This window comes from Colletes latitarsis, chromosome 9, assembly GCF_051014445.1.
Source record: "Colletes latitarsis isolate SP2378_abdomen chromosome 9, iyColLati1, whole genome shotgun sequence".
Lineage (NCBI taxonomy): Eukaryota > Metazoa > Arthropoda > Insecta > Hymenoptera > Colletidae > Colletes > Colletes latitarsis.
In genome coordinates, this window is record NC_135142.1 from 25,023,131 (window position 1) to 25,047,034 (window position 23,904).

The 23,904-nt window shown below is 42.8% G+C and overlaps 2 protein-coding genes across 4 annotated transcripts in view; both read left to right on the forward strand.

The window, feature by feature from the left end:
- Nucleotides 1-19,939, forward strand: part of LOC143345509 (uncharacterized) — a 219,690-nt gene extending 199,751 nt beyond the window's left edge. Inside the window, exon 4 of the transcript XR_013080276.1 lies at nt 19,905-19,939. The gene's annotated coding sequence lies outside the window, so the exon portion shown is untranslated. The remainder of the gene's footprint in view (nt 1-19,904) is intronic.
- The window catches only part of Pgant2 (polypeptide N-acetylgalactosaminyltransferase 2), a 228,222-nt gene that overhangs the window by 174,984 nt on the left and 29,334 nt on the right, over nt 1-23,904 (forward strand). For all 3 annotated transcript variants that reach the window (XM_076772692.1, XM_076772693.1, XM_076772694.1), the window contains 2 exons: nt 1,368-1,537; nt 1,720-1,839. In XM_076772692.1, coding sequence (XP_076628807.1) covers nt 1,368-1,537; nt 1,720-1,839 — 290 coding nt within the window. The remainder of the gene's footprint in view (nt 1-1,367; nt 1,538-1,719; nt 1,840-23,904) is intronic.

Here is a 23,904-nt window from a genome sequence, read left to right on the forward strand (position 1 = left end):
AAAATCGTGAAAATTAATTCTTTTAAGTCGCAATAGCAGATATTTAATAAAAGATTCTCTGAACCCTGAAGCCTGGCGATCGAACGAGTATGATTTTTCCAATATCCTGCGTAAGCAGACGATCTATCTGGGAAATCAAACCCCTCGTATTCGGATCTCAGATTCACCGACACGATCGAACTTCCGTCATTTCGTCACGATCCACGTTGGTGGCTCTGACATGTCTATGCGGGGTATACGGACAGATAGGGTGGGGTGAAGAGTATGAGCAAAATTCGATGACCTATATATGCAATGCACAATGCGTCCGCCGCACAAAGGCCAGCGGGAGATACGAAGTGCCTCGCGACTCCGTATCGATTCAAAATCAATACCCCGTATCTCGGCGATGTGTCAATACAAAGAGCCCCGACGTGCAACGAGCTCGCCCCTGCCTTACAATTGGTTCTTGTACCGAAGCCAACTAAGAGCCGGAGAGCTGCTAGATCCGCGGATTCTTAGGCATCGATTTCACCTCGTTAATAATCGTAACCGCTGAGAGATCGACTCGACTGTCGATAAGTCGAGATCAAATATTTCCCGCGTCGAGACGAGGAACTCGAGATTTAGGAACAATTTAATAGAAGGATCCCCGAAAGCGTTCGATCGTTCTTGCGTTTTTGGATAGTTTCGTGAAAGTTACGGTTCGAGGTCAACGGACGTCCCGAAGGAAATTCTGGAGTCCCCTCAGGGACAACTGGCGTATCGTAATCCTACGAGGACACCAGATGGTAGAGAGGGACTGAACCTAATTTATGAAATGTTTGCTTCAAATTCGAGGATTTATGCTGCCACGTTACGGGCGCATGCAAAATTCAAGAAACCACCCAGGACACTCGTTGGTATTCTCCTGGTTCTTGCTAGGGCCAAGCACTCCAAATACATTTTGGAGAAAGCAGACCGTTAGAATAAGATATTCCGCACTGATATCTGCGATAAATTAGAAACGAAATTCGGATGAAATAATTCGACGTGAAAAGAACGAGTCTTTCGTTTGTTTTCTGCGCCCATTTCATTCTCATCGAGCGCGTATCAATTCACAAGATTCGTAAATAGACTTTGGCTAGAGACTCTGTGGATATCTTGGCGATCTTCGCTTTTTGCGAACCGAGGTAACAAAACAACGGTTGTTTGCTATCTGATTGGATCGATCCTGTTCTTGTTCGGGGGAGGGGCAGGGTTATCGCGAAGAACGATTCAAGAAACGTTCATGCGAAAAACGTCCTGGACGGTACTGTGTTCTTTGAACCGAATGTGTGCTCAGCGCTAGCGAATTCCGGCAGAAAATTTAATAACGCCCTGTCAAGACGATCTTTGTTTGCTTGCAGAACGAAAACAGAGCCCTGCGACTGAAGGAGCCGGCGTCGTTGGCCCTCTCCGCCGGAAATTCCGGCAGCTACGTGGACCCAGATGGTACCGCCATTGTGATGTCGTCTGAGCTTCTTCCTGCACCGACTCCGGATCCCAGAGTGACGTGGAACTACTTCGACGAGCAAGGGTAACGATAAATAGTCATTAACAAACTCTTTCCTAACCGGTAATAAGATGGACTAGCGAAACATGAGATAGAAAAATAAAAGAATACTCCCTCTCGTTTCACTTTTAATTATTGTTACCATATCTTCGCGTAAAAGTCAACTATGCAAATAATGAATATTTTCCAATTACGTGTTCCTTTAGGTACGTCTCGAGAGGAGGTCTTCGAGCGGGAGAAGATCCATACGCGAGGAACAAATTTAATCAAGAAGCTTCTGATGGGCTCTCGAGCAATCGCGATATTCCGGACACCCGCAGCGCCATGTAAGTGAAATCTATGTATTTTATTGAGTTTCCTGTTCGCGAAGAGTAATCTATTCGTCCGAGACTCGAGGAAATCACGTTTACGGGATTTCTATTCAAGGCTGTGTCGCGTACAGTGTCTTGTCATTGCAGAAATAAAGAATAAACAGAAAATAATTTGGTAAAATATTCTTCGTCCATTTCTCGATCGAGCTACGATTGCTGGGACGTCTTATAGAATATAAAACAATAGCAAGCGTCGATCGAGTGTCGTTTACTCCGGTACCTCGACAATCTTCAGTCGCCATCGAAGTTGTAAATGTCACGCAAAAAACGTAAATACCGGAAGACTGATAATGAGAAATTTTGCAATAAACATTTTTACGCATCTTGCATCGTAATCGCATGAATCGAAGCAATGCAGTTACCGCCACGATCAGAGGGATCGTGGACGACGAACGATCGTCCGATGAAGAGAAATAAGAGGATCTTACGCTGTCGGTCGATCAATCCTTTCATACACTTCTATTGGGCGCTCCGGGCGCAACACGAGAGGGATTATTCATCGCAGATCATCGCGAAGATCGCCGCCGAGCGTTGGGAAATTATGAATATCTACGAAAAACAATCTTACGTACGAGCAGCGATGGAACAACGAAAACTACAAAAGAGAATCGTGTCTCGAAGGAACTAGGTTCGATCACAAATTTTGACAATCGTCTGTTATATTCATAAAAAAAGAAATTATTTCTTGGTGATCACCGTAGATTCTTCCATAAGCTGGAGACGAAGCAGATTTTGGACTTCGAAGAGGAAAATTAACAGATTTATTTTCGTTCGAAGCTTCGGTCAATATGTTTAAAAAATATCACGCTTTCCTGACATTCGGGAAAGCACCGATTATTTGCAACGGAACAAAATTGTGACGAGCATTTGGAAATTCTACGATCGCCGTGATATTTACATCGACGAATAATAGACTTTTCGAGCATTGTCAACTGTACTGTGTAATATTTTATATTTTTTTCTTTTTTGTCACTATATTGTACCCACGTAGCACGTGTCGTAAAATATTATCGAATTTACATACTACCGGTTTATTATTATTCCTGGCGCGTTTCCGACATCCGCTTTCATGGAAACACCGCGACATTATTCTGGTCAATGGCGAGACAATTGACCATTCCGATCAAACGCGATCGTTTTTAATAGGCGCGTTGCGTGCGGGATACTAATAAATTATAGTAGAAACGTTCGAACATCGAGTGTGATTAAAAATTGATACGGACATAATAGCAACAGTAAGCACTAAATTAAATTTTAAAGAAAAGTAACGTAAGTAGGTATTTACTACTTATCTTGCTCTCTTTTAACGAAGGAAAGAAGATTATTAATTTTCTAGTTCGAGACTGTTATTAAATACTCTTACAGTAATCTTCTCTTTTCCATCCACCAATAAGTATTTATTAAGTACTCGATCGATCAGTTCCAATTATTTATTAACGAAACTGTTAGACGTTTCTTTTGTCTTGGTAGCATTCTACGAGCATTACTTTAATTCCACTTAAGGGCACCGTAAACTTGGAGATGACAATGTCGAAGAGTTCAAACCGAAGATACGAAAACAGATCGAATAATTCGAACCCTCCGCATTGATCGATTCCGATCGCGACAAACCGTGAATGGCTCTCGATTAATTAACCAATCCTCGGCCGAATAGCAAATCGATTTCGTGCTGACGAAGAACGGAGGATCAAAGTACGGACAAGGGTTAGGAGCATGGGTTTAACCTCGATCCACAATTTGCGGTGCACTGTTCCACGTCGATATTGGAATGTAGTTTCATCAACCAGCGACATGAAATCGGCGACTTTCGACGAAAAAGGAAGTCTTTCTTTTCGACTTCGACCCTGTGTCGCGAACAGGCCAAAGAAGTAACTACCCGGCGCAGCAGGATGAGATTGAGGTCGCGAAGTTTAAAGGCCGTTCGAGATAATGGTATTGCCTTCCACACCTACCACGCGTAATCAGGATTAAAGAAGTCCTCCACTTTATAACACTAAATAAAATACAGTTCTTTGTGAACTTTCTACTCGAACAAACGAACCAACAATGTCCTTTCTCTTTGATCCTATTTCTGGTAGGCTCTTCAAAGTTTATACATATACTCCTATGCATTTTAAGAAGACATCTATTTTTCTTTGAACGAATTGTCAGTGTTTAAAAAATAAGCAGAATTGTAGGACTTCGAGGAAAATACTTTGTATTTGAAAGAGAAATGTTTTTGACGTTCTTTCAAAGTTCTCGTTACGAGTTGGAGCCGGGCGGTCTGTCTCTCGCAAAATTTCGCGCGAACATCGAAACGAATTAATTAACGAGGGACGTTGGAATAAATTCTGGCCCTGTCGCTGTCCATTCAGCTGGGGTAATCAATGGTTAATGGAACCGATCTAATTCCGGCGTCCGACTACTTTCACGGACCAATAATTTATTTACCGTTTGTTCCACCTAAACGAACCTTTCGAGTCTGTTTGTAAAGCTCTTCCATTCTCCGTTCGAGAGCTGCATTTCATTAATTGAAATTCTGAAATTCGAAATTCCGTTGATGTTAACCCATTGACTGATAACTCACGCGTACGAGTATTATAACAGCTACTTATTTACAAGAAACACTAAAATATTTAACGTCTAACAAGATGTACTCGTAGTAAAGTTGATTTTATACTTCGCTAATTTTCTTTTCATTTTTATGTCTTTGTATTATTTCACATTTTGTAGATCGATGCACACTAATAAATACATTTGTTTTGTCGATAGATAAGTGATTGTTCGATCCTAAAAATCGTTGGTTTAAGCGTTGCGATATTATTCGTTGAACCTGAGCATCGCATCCCTCGAGCGCTACTGGGAATCGAGCAGTATTCTTCTAAGAACAGGATCGTGATCGATACTACTTCGAAATCGAAAGGGTCGCGTTGTGTTCTGCGAGCACCGAATGCATTTTCCGTTCCCGCCTTTCCGACTGTCTCCGACGGAGCAGGAGAGCCCTTCAATCCTCCACGGTGATCTAATTTCCTGGGTACTCTACCTACTCTTTCACCCGTCGACTATATCCTGTTTCCCCTGAACAGACGCGTTCAACAAGTACCGAAGCTTGACTGTGATCCCCCGTAGACGGAATCTTGAATTCTCGACAGATCTTGCGTTGCAGAAATTTCAACGAATGCACCGTCTGTCGCGCCAAACTCGAAAATAACCAAAGTTCTAGAAACGTTTCCTTAGACGAATCGAAACGGCTATACAGTCTGTGGCGAATACAAGTGGGCGTCTCGTAAACCAAGAAAGTCAGTTTATTCGTTGACAAACATTGAACAATCATAGATACTTTAATGTTCCTATTCCTATTTATAATTTAGGGGTCGAAATTCTCCAATCCCCGAAATCTCGAAACTACGAGTCAAAATAAAACAAACCTGTGGTGGAGGTTTTATGTCTGAGATACTAATTGCTAAGACTACACGAGAAACTAATATTTTTTACACTTTTCTTACGCCAGTCGACAAACTTCGACGACCATAAATTAGGAGGCGTCGTTGAACCAGTGAGAAATCTTGTCTGCTTTTCTTCAGACGTTTTTTCGCCTTCGCCTTGATCTTTTCACTTGCATTTCCCTTTCCGTGACCTACCCTCAGATGAACCTTCACTTTTTCCACGACCCCTTCCCACAGTTTCCTCAGATTCTACATTTCCAATCTCATAGTAACTACGACTGATTTTTCGACAAAATATTCTTTACAAATAAATATCGAAAGATAGAAGACAAAACGCCCTTGGAAATGAATTTTGTTTCAAGTAGATACCGTAGTTAGTTCTTTGGGTGCGTAGAGTCAAAAAAAATTGCCAAATAAACATAGAAGACAGCATAAATTGTAGTATATGATATGGTCATTAGGTAGAGGATGAAATGCCCTTTAAAATGAGCGTTCGTACGAGTCGATAGCTTTATTAGTTCCGGAGATATCGCGATTTTAGTTTCAAGTCGATGCGGTGGCTAGTTCCGGAAATATAAGGGTCCGAAGCGTTTGTTTACTACGGCCTTGTCAAGGCCGTTGACCGCACGTGACTCGTAGTAACTAGGTCACTCGGCCACTCGGTCACGTGTCACGTACGAGACAAAGAGGTCCGGCGCGACGCGTCAGACGAAGACAGAGATAGTCGAATTAAAAAAATTACCCCTTTACATAAATTACGATATCTCGAAAACGGAAAGTCGGATCGCCAAAAACAAAAAACCATTTTAAAGAGGAAGCTTTGCCGCTTCTAACAGTGGCTCAATTATTAACAAAACACTAAAAGCTCCAGAGCTGCATGCGTCTAAAGTTTTGGTATTTTTAATACGCGTTAGTAGACTGTTCTAAGACAGTGAAAGATTATCTCCTTTCATCTTTGCTATACATTTCCTATTCACATTGAAAGTTAACCAGAATTTGATACCAAAAAAATATAAAAAAAGTAATCCCCGGACAAAATGGTTGGCTTAATCCGAAAGGAATTACTTTTTAAAGGCTCGCGAAGGTTTCTATTGTCCTAACATGTCGAGTATTCGCTTATATTTAAATATTATACTCAGTTATCGTATTATCCTCTTCCTAGAGAACTATAATACTAAATTCCTCGGTTTAAAATTTTCCTACAACACCAACGAACATTCACAGTGCAGTTTCAGTAATAATAGATTCTTTACGATTCAAACAAAATATTGGAATAAACAATTGTGCATTTAAATACACATTTGTGGTATTTCACAACACAAAATTCTGTTCTCCCTATTTCAATTTCACGTATACGCTTCCACGGGATTGGGGGAAGGGAGTATCGTTTTTGGAATCGTCGGAGATCGTTTTTGGAACAGGAATGGTTCCGATAGCCAGTCTAGCCGCAATGTTATAAAGTCGGGTTCGAGGGTATGATAACGGAAACCTCAGGAACCTACAGGGTCCACTTGCCAGCGTTGCAGCTACTCTCAATGGAGTCGTTCAACATTTACATAACATTCGAGGGTATCGGATTTTCGAGTAATCGACGTTTGCCGAACGTTATAAACGGCGCGACGATGCAAATGACGTTTGAACAACAATTTAGCCCGCTGTTTGCGTTACAATGAATATTAATGGCTAGCAATTTCACACGTTCGACATTCTTTACGAGCTCATTTCATCGGTTGCATTCTATTACCGTGAAGGACTAACGCGATATATGATCTGGTAAACCGGATTGTTTATCGACTCGCGAAACATTTTCTAATAAACTCTTTGGACTTTGCGACCCGTTCGATCCGATTATGGTACTAAATTTAAAAAATTTCGATCGACGCATACAAGTAATGAATATAATAAAAGTACGAGGCAACGTCGATGAAATTTCAAAGTTTGAGCTGTTTGTCAAGTCCTCTAGTTTGCAATTTTCTTTCTTACGTGTTTACTACCGACGGCAGAAAGCTTTTTAATAACTTTTTTCATAAGAGCGAAGTATGTATTACAAGAACCCTATTTTTTATTCCACCATGTATCGTATGCTTCTTAGTTTCTTTCGAGAACTCGCTGTCCTTACTTCCTCCCTTCTTTTCCCAAAGTAATCAATTTCTCTATAGTCTCCCTTCCCTGCTCTTTGCTTTAGTATCCTCGTTATTCTTACATCACACGTTACTCTTCTACGGTCGAATATAATTGAAAGCGAAATAACATGGCGGGGAACGCTGCCGCGCGTCAAGATGTACTTCGTTTCTCATGAATTATTTACGCCCGGAGTTTCATCTTGGCTGATCGATTCCTGTTTCGATGTACCTTATACCGCGACCGGCTGTTTCCGATAATGGAATAGTTGTAACGCTTGTTTGTATATAACATCGAAAACTAAAATATTTATGCACCTGTCTCGCCCGAATGCGTCAGCCGTTGCATTAAACATGTCAATGCGACCCGTTTCTCGAGAGATGCGAGTCGTGGGTGAAACTTCACGCGGCTTTCATCGTTTCTGACTTCCCCGATCATGACGAATAACCTAGTACAAACATACTCCTCGAATCTCATGCAATAAAATAAAATGATCTTTGTTCGTACAACTCTCCCTCCCAAGATATTTTGGGGAGATTTAAAAGTCATCGATATTTATAATTATATTAAAAAATTCCACGACTGTTTCGATTCCTTATTTGGAAATTCTTACTTCACCTCCGTGTACGGGGGTTAATTACACCCTAATAAAAATTTTAACAAACACAAATTCTGGGACGCAAGAAACTTCCTCGATCACCGGTTTTATGAAGACAAACGATGAAGCGACAATTTTTTATCGCGTTTTCGAGACTCCGTCCCACCGTACGTCGACGACGAGGGACAGAAAAAGGCACCCAGAAATAGAACCAGAGAAACAGTGGAGCGATTTACAATGGAAATTTCCGTGCGTTGATCGCGGTGGACGTCGACCGCCGACTTTGCGAATTAATTGTCCCGGGTGATTGATTAAGTGGCGAATGACGCGAGAAAAAGTAGCAATTTCGTGCATGAAATTCTCAGGGCAGTCTTTCACCGACGGGAACGTAGTATCAATCTTTAACCTCCGGCAGATGGAATTCCATTGAACGGTCGATCGTTCGAACAGCTAATTAACGATCTTCTTAGAAATGCTAAAGGACCGCGCTGACGAAAGATAAATGGAATCCTTCGTCGTGTGGGTGGAAACGCGGTCGATAAAGATTCCAGTAATTCGTCGCAATCGAGTTACCGGCGCTCGTTTCCCTGTTTCCGCGTCAGGGACCTCGTTTCTTTTCGTTTGTCTTCGCCGCGGTAACCTTACGTAACGCAATGAAATATTCAAACCTCGATGAAAAGTTACTTCGTGCTTCGGTGCAGGGCGAGGGGGGAAACGAAGGGACACGGTCCCTCGAACACGACGCTCTTACGACAATCCGGAAGAATAACTCATAAAAGAGAACCGGAATATTTTTCGAAAAACGAGCAAAAAAGGCTTCCATCGTGGCAGGAGTTTTCCAGTTGGCGTAACTTTGTTGCGCGAAATATCGAACATTCTGGTGTCTCACCTTTTCTCTTATTTAGCAAGCGTATTTTCATCAAATGCATCCTCGAACGTAGAAGAGACGCTGACATCGCCGCGATGTCTGACTACACGCGTCTCGTTCTACTTGCGTTTGCCATTATTCCCGCTGAGTTTTAGCGAAAAGTAACTTTCTAGCCTCGAAAGCAACGCGTTTAAAAATTGCCCTGGGTTTCGAACCGGACTGTACCATCGAGATTCTTTGATATTTCAACTCACAAAAGGGGAAGAGCTTCCAGTTTTTCTATAAGTCTGGACGAGGCGACGGATACTTTTTCCTTGTACGTAAAAATGAATCAGGCCACGAGACTGTCGAGACTCTCGAAGACGTGATCAAGGACGACATCTTGTCCGATGCACTCGACCGTCGGAACAGAACCCGACCACGATCTGTTCAGACTCTAAAGTCGCTGCTTGCGACGGCGGATAATCGCTGAAGCAAACGGAACAAAGGGGACCAAATTAACTTTCCTCAGCTCTGCCTTCCATCCAATAATAATCATTCTAATAACAATGAAATATACCTCGATCGATTCTATCTCTGACTCTGGAAGACGAGCAATATTTTTTCAACGAACAAAGTTTCGTTCGACACACGTGGTCATCGCAATAAACCCACCCACTGGGAAGCGACTTTAACCGTCGAGAGACGCTTCCGGTTGCTCCTTGGCGTTGGTTTCTACGAAAGGGAGCGCATATTCGTTGCTCGATAACGCCGAAAAGCGAGGGAAACTGGTCGTTTCGCGATATCGGCCACGTTCGGGAACGACTTCGACGGCCATTCGCTCGCCGCGGATCCTCGAATCTCGAATCCGTGGAGACGCCCATCCTTTTCGGTTTTTCGTTCTCTTTTCCCTCCGCGAGACCGTTGTTCTCGTTCCCTGTTGCGCCCAGGACTGGAGGCAGACACGGTTATTGCGAAATATAACGGGCACAATACCGACGGAACACGGTGGCGGATTTGGCGATTGTTGACGGTTCAAGTACCGCGGATTTAGGATATCGAATTGGACGCTCTCCGGAGAGCCAATCGATGCGCACCCCGCGAATACGCGAAACGAAATTCAGGCAAATACCGAGTTTTCAACCCCTTAGCGCGCGATTTTTGTCCACTTTACCAGCGATAAATGATCAATTTTTTTTCGTACCGTGCTGCAACTCGAGTGTAGTTCAACAAGGATTTATCGATCGCTCGTTGCTCCTTAAAAATTTATTAACCATTAATAATAGTATAATTTCCATTTCGAGTTTAATTTTAAGCGTGATTATGTAAATTGGTGGCTAATTTCTACTCATCGAACAAATATTCGACACGGTTTATTCAGTTGCACAAATGAAGTTTGATAAAAATAATCAAAAACAAAGTGGGAAGTATACAATGTATACCTTCTAGTATAAAATATCATAAAATCCCTTTCTCACGAACCTGTCAGTCAGGCGTGCTCGTATATGTCACGGGAATATGCATTATGGGGTTAACTGGGGAGAGTTGGAAATGAGCTTACGAGGGTTCCAAGCATACGCCGAGGGTTGGAGACGTACTTGGGTAGAAGATTGCGGTATTGCATCGATAATCATTGTTTGGAGCATCTGCAAGTATGAATATCGTTCATCATCGAAATTTCTGGTTTCAGAGTTCGAGTAATTATCCATTCTGCAACGAATGACTGTTCATTTTAAAGAATTAATATGAATCTTCTCGTTTGCTGTAGTTCTAGAAATATTTCGAAAGCTGACAGTTACAAAATTACCTTATGTTTTAAAAGAAATGCGTCAAAAGGAGGCAACGAAATGGAAAAGAAAATTCATGAAAGTTCCACAATCGCACGAATCCCTTTGATTCCAGACTAATAGCTTTCCTCTCAAATGTACACAGTGATTGAAATTGGGGCAAACCTATTTGCTCATTGACGGCATTAATTTCATGCACAAAGGAATGAAAAGAATCGATTCATTTTATAGAATACGTTCCATTTAAAGCAAAAGTCTAACGGCACGTTACGCTTGAGAAAAAAGAATCGTATTAAAACTCGATCGTTGATAAATCGTTCGATTCTCTCTGCAGTTTTAAAACCGCCCTTCGCGTCTTCATATCATTATACTCGAGTTTCCGCAAGTAACGAAACCAATCATCGACTGTGATCTGAACTATTTCTATAAAATAAACGAAATTAAAAAATTTTCAAATCGTTCCAAAAAAAATATTTTTAGTTGCAGGGGTCAATTACAAACATTTTTGCTCATTACATATACCCCCAAAATCCTACGCATTTTCGAGAAAAAAATTCCTTACCAAAAATCTAATGTCTGACCATACACGACATTTTTCCCTTAAATCTCGTGCGTATGTTTAAAACATCATAACTTCTGAACGGATTGGAGGATTTTAATGTTTCTAAAGGCAAACAACGCGTATTTTGGTGAAGTGTATTTATGTTATTAATGTTGCAAGTGGCACGAAAATAGTAATAGAGTTCTAGAGCCTCAGAAAAATGAGTCGAAAAAATACATTGTAAGGTCTACTTGTTCACATCGTTTGTGGCATTATCAAAAGACTTTCGAGCCTGTACAAGCCCAAAACATTCCATAATCTCTGATCCTATAACTACCCGCTCTCGCCAGCGACGCTCGACGAGAACAGTACATTCGCGTTATTTTTACAGCCGATTATGCGTGGCTGTTCTCCCTCGTAGCACCCAGTGGACGCTTTCCGCGCGAGTGAACTTACAACCGAGTCGGCCACGGTCGCTTTATCGTGCCATAAAAGGGGGGCAAAACTTTATTAGTACGACGACCCAGCCTCTCGACCGATCGAATTCCCGATAAAGCAAACTAATGAAACAAACGTTCCGACCCGGGAGATTCCACGGAAAATCCTGGCCCCGATGAACGACTCTGAAACCCGCTAAATTTTTCCGCAAAATGATCGAGTAGGTTAGCGTACCGTGGCTGCCCTGAACACGGAATAATGGAACCGTGGGTGACACGCAGTCTCGTAAAGTTTATTAACCGGTAAAAATCTATCCGCCTGTACACACAGATACGGTTTTGCTCCTCTTCCTTTTTTTTCTCTCTTTTTTTTTTTTATCGTTACGCCTGCTGACGCGAAATTACGCTCTTTTGTCGCGGCAGAGACTTCTTCGTCGTGCTTCGACGCTCGTTTCCACCCCTAAAGCGCGACGGAAAGTTAATTTCGTTCGACGCGAGGCGAACGATTCCCATTGTTTCAACCACCTCCGATGTCCGCGTCGACTGCCGGGTAATAAAATTTCCGCCTAGGCGCGCGTAATGTTTCATATTGTTGGCCGAGCACCGTGGACCGAGGGAAATTTATCGCGACGATTTTTTTATCCCGTTTGTGTAATAAATTAATTACACCTTCGACGGAAGCTTCAAAAATATGTGCAAAATGAAAATGTAAAATAGTATAAAAAATTGAAACGAATCTAGAATAGGATAGACCCCCCATAAAATACGAAATCCTATAAAACTTTATTGTACATTTTAAATCAAATTTAATAATATTTTATTTAATTTTCGGTCTTCGATCACCTTAAGACCTTCGAAACAAATTATTAAATATTCTCTAATTGAAATCCTTCGATTGCTTTGGTTAATCTCCTTTTCCTTACGCTACATTTCATACCATTACGACACTAATCTCGTTTACGAGCAAAGGAACAAGAAATCGAGAATTATGAAAGCGATGGTCCTGCGCTTCGGAGAGGGCGTGGATGTACGTAACGTTTTCCTGCGATTAAACGCAGAGAATATCCATTTCCTGATTGATGATATCCGTGAAGTATGGTGCACTCGCGTTCGTGGACCAGCAACCCGCCCGGATACAATTACGTATTATTAACGATCGCTCATAATCTAGCGGATTCCTTAATTAATGTCGTCCGCTCGTCGTAATTAATAAAACGTACGCGAATCTCAATATTGAGTTCCCAGCGATTTCCAGTTCGATCCAAATCCCCCGTGTCCGTTCCGAAAGGACAATTAAAGTGTTTGCTCGGAAGATTAATTAAAACGAACGACGAGCGTTCTGGTCGAAACGTTAGCCAGGGCGTCTCTGAAACGTCCAAAAACCTGGGTCCGCGCGGAGAAGCCGGAGTCATTAGGACACGGGCTCTTTGTTAGCGTTGGAAACTGCGGGTAATTAGGCAGCCGCTCGCAAATAGTTCGTCCAGTCGTTCGGTCGAGCAAAGGGCGACGGATAAAAAGGAGACGAGGCGAAGAGACCCACCAGAAACGACGATGAAAAGCAAAGGACTTCGCTCGCTCGCTTGGACTTTGTAAATCCCGTTGCGCTAACCGGCGATCGTTCTCTCTTTTTCTTCTTCCTTTTTTTTTCTTCTTTTTATTTTTTGTTATCTCGCTGAAACGGCTCCTTTGACGGGAGACTTCCGTCGACGTGGCATCTTTCAGAGAGCCAAGAGCCTCGAGATAAGACCGAGCCAGCGGCTCTTCGCGAATTTCTGCGAGGCTAAGCATCTCGTCGATGATATTTCGAGTGCGCGCCAAGGAACCACGCGCCGCGGGCCAACAAGCTAATAATTCTAATCGATTTGTTTGCGTTACGCCAGCGTCCAGGAAGACGTTTCGTTTTCGAAGCGTTTCCGAAGTATTAATTGCTCGCGGAAATGATAGCCGCGACGAGAGAGGCGGACTCGATCCATTATAAAGTCGAGACGCGGAAACGAGGGAAAGAAACGCCCCCCGGTATGTCCGTCGGTTGTAATTAATTAATTCAAACTTTGATAACTTCGAATTAATTGTACGTTTGAAATTGCACCGAGGCGGGCGAAGTTCGCTAAAGACTGGGGCAAGAATTTCGACGTGTTTCTACGAAAGCGTCGTCTAAGCACCCCTTGGGAACGCTTTGAAGTAGCTGCCATGTAAATTTGCTTCTACAGCGTGTTCCAGTTTTGAATCGAGGCAACGGACAGCCCCCGCGGAAGCGTTTTATTTCCTTTCCCTTTGTGCGCCGCGACGACCACCGCGAAAATTGGAAAACGTCGTTTGCGAACGAACGCACGTTGCGAATAATACGATGGACGGACGATAAAACGAAGTTCAGACGCGATATTAACTTGGATGCTGCGAAATATTTTTCAGTACAGCAGCAGGATATTATTAATAACCCAATATTACAAAATTCATATCTTCTACACTTTCAAATTTAATGCCTCGTAATTTTCACAAAAGAAATATCCTAAATATGGGCTACTTTAATACTTTGACTGCCTTAACAAACTTCTAAAATTGTCACGAAAACGAAACCTTGTTTTTAGACAATAGGAAACTAGCCATACTTAATTTCGCAGTCTCGTTAAAATTCAAGAGTCATATTCAGATTTAGAACTTTTTTAACTGCTTAGTGAAAAACAATATCACCCGTATGTGGGTACGAGACAGTCAAAATGTGAAACAATCGTGTGGTTCTACTCGATGTGAGATAGTAGTTACTGACTCACCCTGTACGTTGGGCGCGTTTTCACGGGTCGAAGCGATGTCGTTAAACGAGTGAAAATATTAATGGGAACGTCAAAACACAAAAGCGGTCGACGCGTATGGAAACGCAAGGTACTCTCCGAGCGAAAATGTGTAAAATAAATAAATTCGTTAACGTGTCGTCGAAAAATCAACGCGCTCAGCATTCTCGCGGCCATTGTTCGCGACGATTCTCTCGTTCGCGTTCGGTTCAACGTTTGTTAAAGGCACGCTATAATGCAATAGATTCGTGGACGGGTGCCAATGTCAAAGGACGTATCAATATGATCAATTTTAACGGTCCTGAACGATGACGAAGAACTTTACGTCATACGATGCACATATATTATATTAATCCTTTCCACTGGTATATTATTATACATTTTATCGTTGCACTCGTACGTCGCCATATAGTCGTCATCCTACATTTTATTATTTCATTCTAGGGACCCTTGTTAAAATATTTTCTTTTAGAGTCTTCTTAAATGTGTGTATATATAAAATGAAATAAATTCTCAAATATAAATATAAGTGCAAAGGGTTAATAGTATCGATGTTGAAGAACCGCGTCGACAATATAATTAACAAAGTTTCCGTACGATTATAACGAAGCAAGAAACGATCCTTATACTTCGAATTATTTTTACCACATTTTCTACCAGTACATCGTGCCTGACGAAGGCGAGAACGAAGGAAAAAGGTGCCCACTGGAAGAACGGTGCACGCGAGCTTCTTCGCGCCGGAAAATAAATGCATGTGAACTCGGATGCAGTGGTTTGTACCTGGAAAACTAATCCCTCGGTTTATCAGCGACGATATAATTGTGTTTGCTTTCCATTTAAGTTGTTTGCGCTTCTGTTTACCTCGTAGCTGGCGCGAGCCTCTCCTTCGAAGCAAGACGCGTCTGCAGGCTCAACTTTCCGACGCTTAGTTTGCGAGCTACTCCTCCATTATTCTTCGCCGTCCTCGTCCACCCCCTGTTTTTCACCCTTTCTTACCCTCTCGAGGGACGAGGAATACCGCGGTTGGTGTTAATTACGCGATTGAATTTCATACACCTCCTTATCGGCCTTTCGCGACGTCCCCGCGCCTCGTCCGAGACTCCTTTGCAATTAGTATCGTAAATGTTTACGGTTCATTTCGATTTCCAAGGCCGCAGTTACGTCGGGAGTTAATTAGAAATTTTATCGCGATGGTCAAACGATATTCGGATGCATTTGCATTCTGAAACCTATCTCGTTTTCTATCGAAAATTGAAGTTGATTTCGAATTTTCTTTTGTTTATTCACGAGAGATCAATGTCTCGCGACGTTTGCAACGATAATAAACGTTTCCCTTGTGCTCGACGCTTATGTCAGATCGGGTTTAATCCCGACGATGCGAGATTTAATGCTCCGTGGTGAATCTCGATGGAATGCGGCGTCCTTTCGCCTACTCTTTCTGCGAATGAGTCGCGCGAGACGCGCGTACACATTCGCAATGCACTTTCCTTCGCTCAGATCGCCTTAAACAGTACGCTTTCCCCGATGCATTCCATCGGACCTAATCTTCGAAGAGACTGTGAGAACTCGATGCAGCGTTACTTAACCTTTTTAAACCCACGCCAGTGTTTACAAGATTTTTAACACTTTCACTGCTATTTTATCGATGGACCCACCGCTTTGTAGTAGCTTTATTTAACCCATTGCCATACAATGACGTGTCTGACTCGTGACAAGTTCTTGATATCAAGTTTCACAATTATGAGACCACTCACACGTCATCAAGCCTTGTAATTCCTTGTACGAACAAATTTAAACAAAATTAAATAGTATACGTTTAAAAAATTATTTGGAATTAAATCGTAAGTCAAGGGGTTAATATAGTTCCTATTTTAACCCTCCGCAAGCTTAAACTAATAATTGCTTAATATATTTCAATGTAATTATTTGAAATTTGATTTCCATTTACTAATTAAGTAAAATAATTCAGTTGAGATTGAAGGCCCACTTGATGGTTAAAGTACCATGAATTCAAAAAGAAAATTTGGAAAGAGTGCATTTTCCAGCCGAAACCCCCAGTTAAAAAAACATTGTTTCGACTAATATTTAAAAAGGTTGTTCCAAGAAAGAGTTCGCGAGTTTAAATTGCCAAGAGACGTCCGTGGAAGGTTATGCACCAGTGACCTGCAAGAGAACGTGCGATCCTAACGGTGGAGGACTATAATTACGAATAATAGCAGTTTCTTCTTATCGAGATCGCCTCGACGGGGAAGCAGAAATTGATACACGGTCCCCGTAATTGGCTGACAGAGTCCAGGTGAACTCAATTGAACTCCGATCCCCGTTTCGGGGGCTGCCGAATTGTCGACGCGATGGCAAATTTGGGAACGCGAGAACCGTTATGGGCGTTTCGAGGTGGAACGACGGGGTACCCAATGGGAAATTGGAAATAGCGTTGCGTAGATGTGCACCGCTGCGTATTTCCACGATGATGACACGCGGAAATCGTCTCTGCGTATCGGGTCGGGGTTGTCAGCTATTTAATCGCCGAATGTATTGCTTGTTTCGATGGGATCGGCGCGACACATTGTGCGAACCTCCACCGGCAACGGCTGATCATCGGAAACGTTGCAAACTCGTTGCGTCCATTAATCATGACATTCCGCTGTAACAATGTTGCGAGAGATGATACGATACTGCTACATCGCGTTTCAGTGGCGATCATGTTCCACGCGAGAACGAGTACTCGACCTTTGCGCGTTAATTATTATTCGTAATCGAAAAGCGTTAGGATACGATTTTAATTTGCCCCAACAGAAGTCGAAGATTACGTTCTTTAAATATTTTTAATTCATTCAGTTTTCTGCAAACGAGACCCAGGACAGAGGGACGTCGCGAGGAAACGCAAGAGATCGCGTCGACGCTGAAATTTCACTTTTCAACGGACTTTGAAAGCGTCGCCAACTTGAAATCACCGAGACAATTAGCACTAATTAATTGTTTCGACGCGGGTTTCAGTTTTCTCCTCTTTGCTCCCCTTTCGCGCAAAACAAAGGCCCGTTCCGCGCTGTTGCTCGGTCTATTGCTGATCCGCGCGGGAGGAAGCGCAGTTTCAGTTTTCGTTGAATAATACATAAACCGCTTTTAAAATCAAAAAGTTCCAGGTTTCCCTCTCTTCTCTCTATCTTTTTCTCGTGCCCGGAGCAGACCGGTCGCCCGAATGCTTTAAAACGTTGCTGCAGCTGCCACTCCTGGGCGTCGCGACGTCCATCTCTTCCGGGACGCCTCGCGCGAGTTTTACCCCGGTCGCGTTTTCCATTTTTCCGTAACGAGCGAGCTTATTCGCTTTGCCGTTTACCGCCCGCCGCGCTAACTCGATTGTTTTAAATTTATTTAATGAGGAAACACCGTCCATTCGTTGCTAATAAGCGTCGCGAAAACGGCCGGGACGTCTAAATTTAAGCGACCAAAGACCAAATGCTGCGTGAGAATCGACTTGTTGCTGGGCAAATAATTGCATTCTGTTGCGGGAACTGTTCTAGGCGAAAACGAGATTTCTCAAAGCGAATCGTGTTATCGTGCTGTGTGAAATAATTAGAGATTATTAGAAATCTACACGATTTCTATTGTCGTCGATTCGTTCTCCATTGAAAGGAAGTTTAATCCAATGTATAAAATACGATATACGTTATGCATATACTTGATTATTGTATTGCTGATAAATAAATCTTGTAAAATGCAGAATATCGTCGCGTTCAAATTAAAGTTTAATTTAATGTGTAAAATATGATGTGCGTTATGCATATAAGCTAATAAATAAATCTTGCGAAATGCAGAATATCACGAGGAATAGCTTGGTGTAATTCGACAGAGTTTGATATTAAAATACGACGATTCGCGAAAGTTGCTTGGTAATAATTTCATCTGGTCGCGTTCAAATTGCAATTACATTTATCGCGCGGGACAAGTTCTGCATTAATTTCGCAAAGGTCGAAAGAACATGCAAGCTTGCGGCGCGGAAATTATCATAAACGTCGACACAGCTCTCTCGGGGAGTCATTTAGAAATCACTCGATATTCATGTCGCGGGTAATTTACAATCAAGAGAGCGCGTGTCCAGGAGAACGAAAGACTACCGGGTGAGTGGCTCGTCTCGAGTCATCAGCGTCATCAGAGTCATGACGCGCGTCAGGAGAAAGTTTCAGCTGATCGATCCGGTTCGTTCTCGCGTCATCGCCATTCTTAATCACGAGTAAAATCTCTCCTCATTTTTCTCATTTCGTGTATCTTGTTTTGTTTTTAATCTTGATTCCAACGAGTCTGTTACACCGTAAAGTAACTTTTGAAACTTAAGGAATAAGTACGTAGTTGCTTTTCCCAATTCTTATTGCAATTATATTTTGCAGATTATAAAGGCCATTTTGGTCCATAAAACCGGGGGGAAAAAATATCGCTAGGCTGCATCGTCGTCCAATTTGCGGGCAACGGACCGCGAGAGAGTCCCCGGAGGATTCCGTGTGCAGATCCGAAGAAAATTCTTCTTCCAGTCGGGGATGTACGTGCGCCTCGTTCTCGCGCACGCGTTTCTTGCGGAGGCTCGTTTATTTCGATCTCTCTTCACGTTCGATACGTGACCCAATCTTTCCCCGACTCGAAACGTTTCTTTGAAACCCTCTCTCTTCCTTTGTATCTTTATCCTTTTGGTTTGCTGCATCCCGAGCAGTGCCAATCACAATTTATCCCTGACCACATACGCTCGATCGATGCATGCGAAACGACCTTTCGAAGATACTCTCAATACTCTCTCTATTAAGGAATTTTTATTTTAAAATCTACCTTTCTCCTCATTCTTTCGGTAAGGTGCGTTTCGACGAATTGAACGCGCAAGAATCCACAAGGAAAAGTAATATATAATATTTGTTTCGCTCGAAAGGTGGGAATTCAAACGTTGCGGAAAATTAACTTTCTGGAATTTCGCGAAACATTTTTATCTGTGGAAAGTAGGTTGGACCTCGGCTACTTTGCATACAACGTTGTCGATTTTCAACTAACCCGGCAGGCCACAAAATTATCTCGACGATTGTATACTCTAATAAAAGTCGCGGTTAAAGGAGCGCGACGACGATGGAAGAAACAAGGAGGCTGAAAGGCGCGAGGCGGCGGAGATAGCGGAATAAAGGGGACGCGAAAGAAGAAAGGAAGGCAATTGCGGCAGCCTGCGAGAAATTACAGGCGCCACCGTGGCGAACCAAGACGTTGAAGAGCGGCGGGCAGGGTGGGGCGAGACGGGCGTGATCTTCTAAAAACTTATGCGAAATTAGATTTTAAATTCCTCTGCTCCTCTCGCGTTGCCGCCATCCGCTGCACGCCGTCACGGCCTGAATTACAGAGAAAATAGAAACCCGGGCCGCGGCGTGCTTTAAGTAGATGCAATTCTTCGCGGCGTTATGGCACCTCCGCGTCGGTCAGAGCCCGAGGGAACGAAAAAGAACGAAGAAAAGATCTTGGGGCGCGGGTAGCAAATCGACCGTAGACCCTCGACTTCATTTCAAGGAGATTCGTCGATTTCCGTCGTGTTATCCTGGTAATGCTTGCAAATAGAAATCAGGAGCTTTCCGGGGCTAGAAATGATTTAAATGTCTCCCGATTCTAATGGATTTCGTCGCGGGGAATTCTTTCGGGACCACCGGGACCAGACGTCGCATTAAACGAGCTCCTCGATTCACGAGCGATCGCGGATCCTTTAATGTAAATGATATTTCATTCGGTAAGTAAGAAAAGAAAATGTGAAAATATCGAACTCGTTGTTTTGCTGGATAAAAGTATTTGTAAACCCCTTCGATGGATACGCGAACGAGACCACCCTCTCTGCGGACACGAATAGAAAAACAAACAACGACGAAAAATGGATCGATGCTACGGTAGATGAGATAAAACTTTATTTTTCGTTTGTTATTTTCATGTTCTTGATGAGAAAAACTACTTGGTTACTACTACAGTTACGATTGCCATTTGTATGTAACGCGAACGGATTAAACCTGCTGTTTGTACTCCGTTCGCGTGTTTCCTTTACATTAGGAACGCGAGTTCATCCGGGGGCGAATGATATAACGCTACGAAATTTATAAAACAAGTATTAAAAAGCGCAACGAATCGCACGGAGTCGAGGGAAGCAAGAGGGTCGAGGAAGATATCGAAAACAGGAAGTATCAAAAATGCCAAGCCAATCGACGACGAGGCGATAAAGCAGCACGCCGACAAAATTAACGCCCGTGCCGCACTTAATCGACCATCGACGATTACGCAAAGGGCAGAGCATCCATCTACCCCCGCCTCTCTTGTCTCGGTACAACCAATACAAGAGCAACGTTCCAGCCGACGCGACGCGCACGATAATGCGTCGAGGCTCCAAATTAGACCGGGCGCGATCCAATTTGTTTCGGAACGTTGCGAATCGCGCGCAATTTCGCGAATTCGGCCGCCCTGTGAATCCGGCTTAACGAGATTATCGGACGGTACAAATTCAACCCGGCTCGGCCTGGGGACGATATAAAACGCATATCGGCGCGAGAACGAAATTTTCGATTTCCGAGCCGGCCGCGATCGCAGCTGCAAGATTACCGCGCCGCTGGTCTAGCGTCGACATTCGAGCCTCGTTAAAACGTCGCGTTTCCACCTCGATAAAACGCAACGATCATAAAAACACTGTATTATTTTTCGATCACTCTGTAAATCAAAAACGAAAGCTTGGTTCTGCCTCGACGCGAGCGATTCGGAAAATTAAATTTAACCCTTCAGTGGGCTCTCAATCACAAGTGAATTATTTTACTTAATGTTGATTTTTACCAAATTGGTAAATGGAAATCAACTTCCCTTTAAATTATTTTAAGAATAATGAAGCAATGGAGGGTTATGTAAATTTTCAAATAAATTTAAATAATTATTAGTTTAAACTTGCGGAGGCAGCAACCCCAATAATCCATTCGAGGGTTAAATTGTGTAAAAACACACGAATGTTTACATCTCGTTTCTCGGTGAGAGCTTTCCAAGCGTCGACGTTCGAACCTCGTTAAAACGTCGTGTTTCCACCTCGATAAAACGCAACGATCATAAACACACTGTATTTTTGACTAATTACTCTGTAAATCAGGATTTAAAATAGCTATTATATTAAGAACGAAAGCTTGGTTCAGTCTTGACGTAAAGAAGTTGGAAAATTAAATTTAAATTGTGTAAAAACACACGAATGTTTACATCTCGTTTCTCGGTGAGAGGCTGCCAAACGTCCAGCCAGTGATCCTCCACGTCTGAGAGGAAATTTGCCTCTGGACTCGCATAATTTACCGGACACACGGCCACGCTACACTCTATTCCAACGCGATTCGACGTCGCGCGTACGCGCCACCGATACCGCCGCCGATGTACGCGTGGAATTATGCGCGCGTACGTAAACCGCCCCTCGCGACCATACCAGTTCCTGGGAACAGCTTGAATTACGGCCCGCTAAGGAATTTATGGGCCGAACGGAGCCACGCAAATGCAAGCGATTCCCAGTGAATGCGAGCGACGATGCCTCTGGGTGCCCTCTTTTTTCTTTTTTTTCTTTTCGTCTCCGTTGCTTTTCTTTTCGAACGAGGGACGATGAATTTTCAGACCCGGAGAAAGGGGAGTTATCGCGGCCCAAAGTTATCGTCGGTGTAAATCAAAGAGCGCATAAAAGTTCAAAGGTAAATCTCGGTAAAGGGGTGGGTAAAGGTTCTCGAAATTTAGAAGTAACTTTCGCTGTTGACTGGAACTTTTGTTCTAATTAAACTTAAAGTTTCATCGAATTTCGATCTAATGAAGTGCAATTTTTCTACGATATTTTGGAATTACGGTGCAGCGTTTTGCGGAGGGGCCGATCAATCGAAGCGCACGGACCATCGTTTATGTAAGACCGTCAAATATTGAAGCTCGTGCCAAGAGTTTGCACTTATTTCGCGGCAAAACGCGCGAGAAATTATGCCCCTTTCCACGGGAATATCCGGCACGGGCATCTGCGATAAAACGGACCGAAGCAGATTGTTCCGAACAAACAAAAGTCTCTGACCTGCCTCCGCGCCACGGCTCGAGGTTGCCAACTCAAATGTTTGCCACCTGGGGCCGCCGCCACGAACAGGGACCATCCCACGGTCCTATGAAATGTTACCACTCGTCCCGGTCACGTCGTAAACCAAACCGCAATCGCACACGACGCTGACATCGCGAAACATCGTTTGTTCCTGCGCTAACGACCGATCCGACCCAATTAATTTGATCCCCGATGGTTACTTAACGCGCCCTCCCTGGTGGATCCCACCGACGAGGAATCTGTCGTCGGACCATCGGTGGATTAATCCTCTTCCGCTTGATTTTCCGTCGATCTCTGATAATGTACATGACGGGACCCTCCATTATTCGTACTAATAGGAAGATAACGGATGGCGTACTTTCGGGGTAGAATAGTATAAATATCGATAGAAGAAATGAAATTTTGCAGGGTTTTAGGGCCACCAAAAACGAAGGACAAAAGTCAAAAAATTGAAGCCCAAAATTCATAGCTTATTATATCTTGAAATAAAGGAACGTAGATTTTAATACTACCCACGATTTCTAGTGAATTTTCCAATTTGTTAAAAATAATGCTTGAAATTTATTTCATTTTTTTTTATCTAATTAATTTGATTTTTGTAAGTTACGTTTAGTATTAAAAGACATTTCAAACTGCGGAATAACTTTTCTACAATATTAACAATTTGTCCCAATTTTCTGTGTTAAATGTTTATCAACTTTGACTCGAGTTTTAAACAAAGTACCACAAAGTATCTCTGTAAATTTTTGCATACTAATTTTTGACTGTTCAAAGTTGGTCAAGCCGAAGAAAATAGTCAAAATCAACGATATCAAACAATATGTAATAACGGATGGATCCTTGCGTTCGTTCGATCATATAACGCGTTGGACCTGCCTCAAAGGCTTAATCAAACGCGGTTCCCGTGGACGCGGAATTGGAATAAGCCTCCCACACTTGGATGCCGGACTGACGATACCGTTGCAAGGTCCTGAAAGCATCCACACGCTAATCGATGCGAGATCTTCTATCCGTTTCTGCTGCAACGGTCCACGAGTCGACGTAGTCGTACCGCAACTCCCGCCTTACCTCTGACAGAATATGGGGCTACTACTGCGATTACGATGATCCCTAGGACAATATCTGTAATCCTCGATCCTTCGAATCTATATGCTTCCTTCTGTCGCTGAGACTCAGCTTCAACTTCATGCATGATTTTATTACGTACTCGAAAGAAAATTCATCAATCCTCATCGATACTGGTTTATAGATTGTTCACTCGAAAATGTAAAGGTTTTATGGCATGGTCTGCGTAGAAAGACGGCGTACAGTGGGTCGAATCGAGAAATTTAGTAACATTTTGACAAAAAATCAACTTTCCCAAGTACCTACTTCTTGCCATATAAA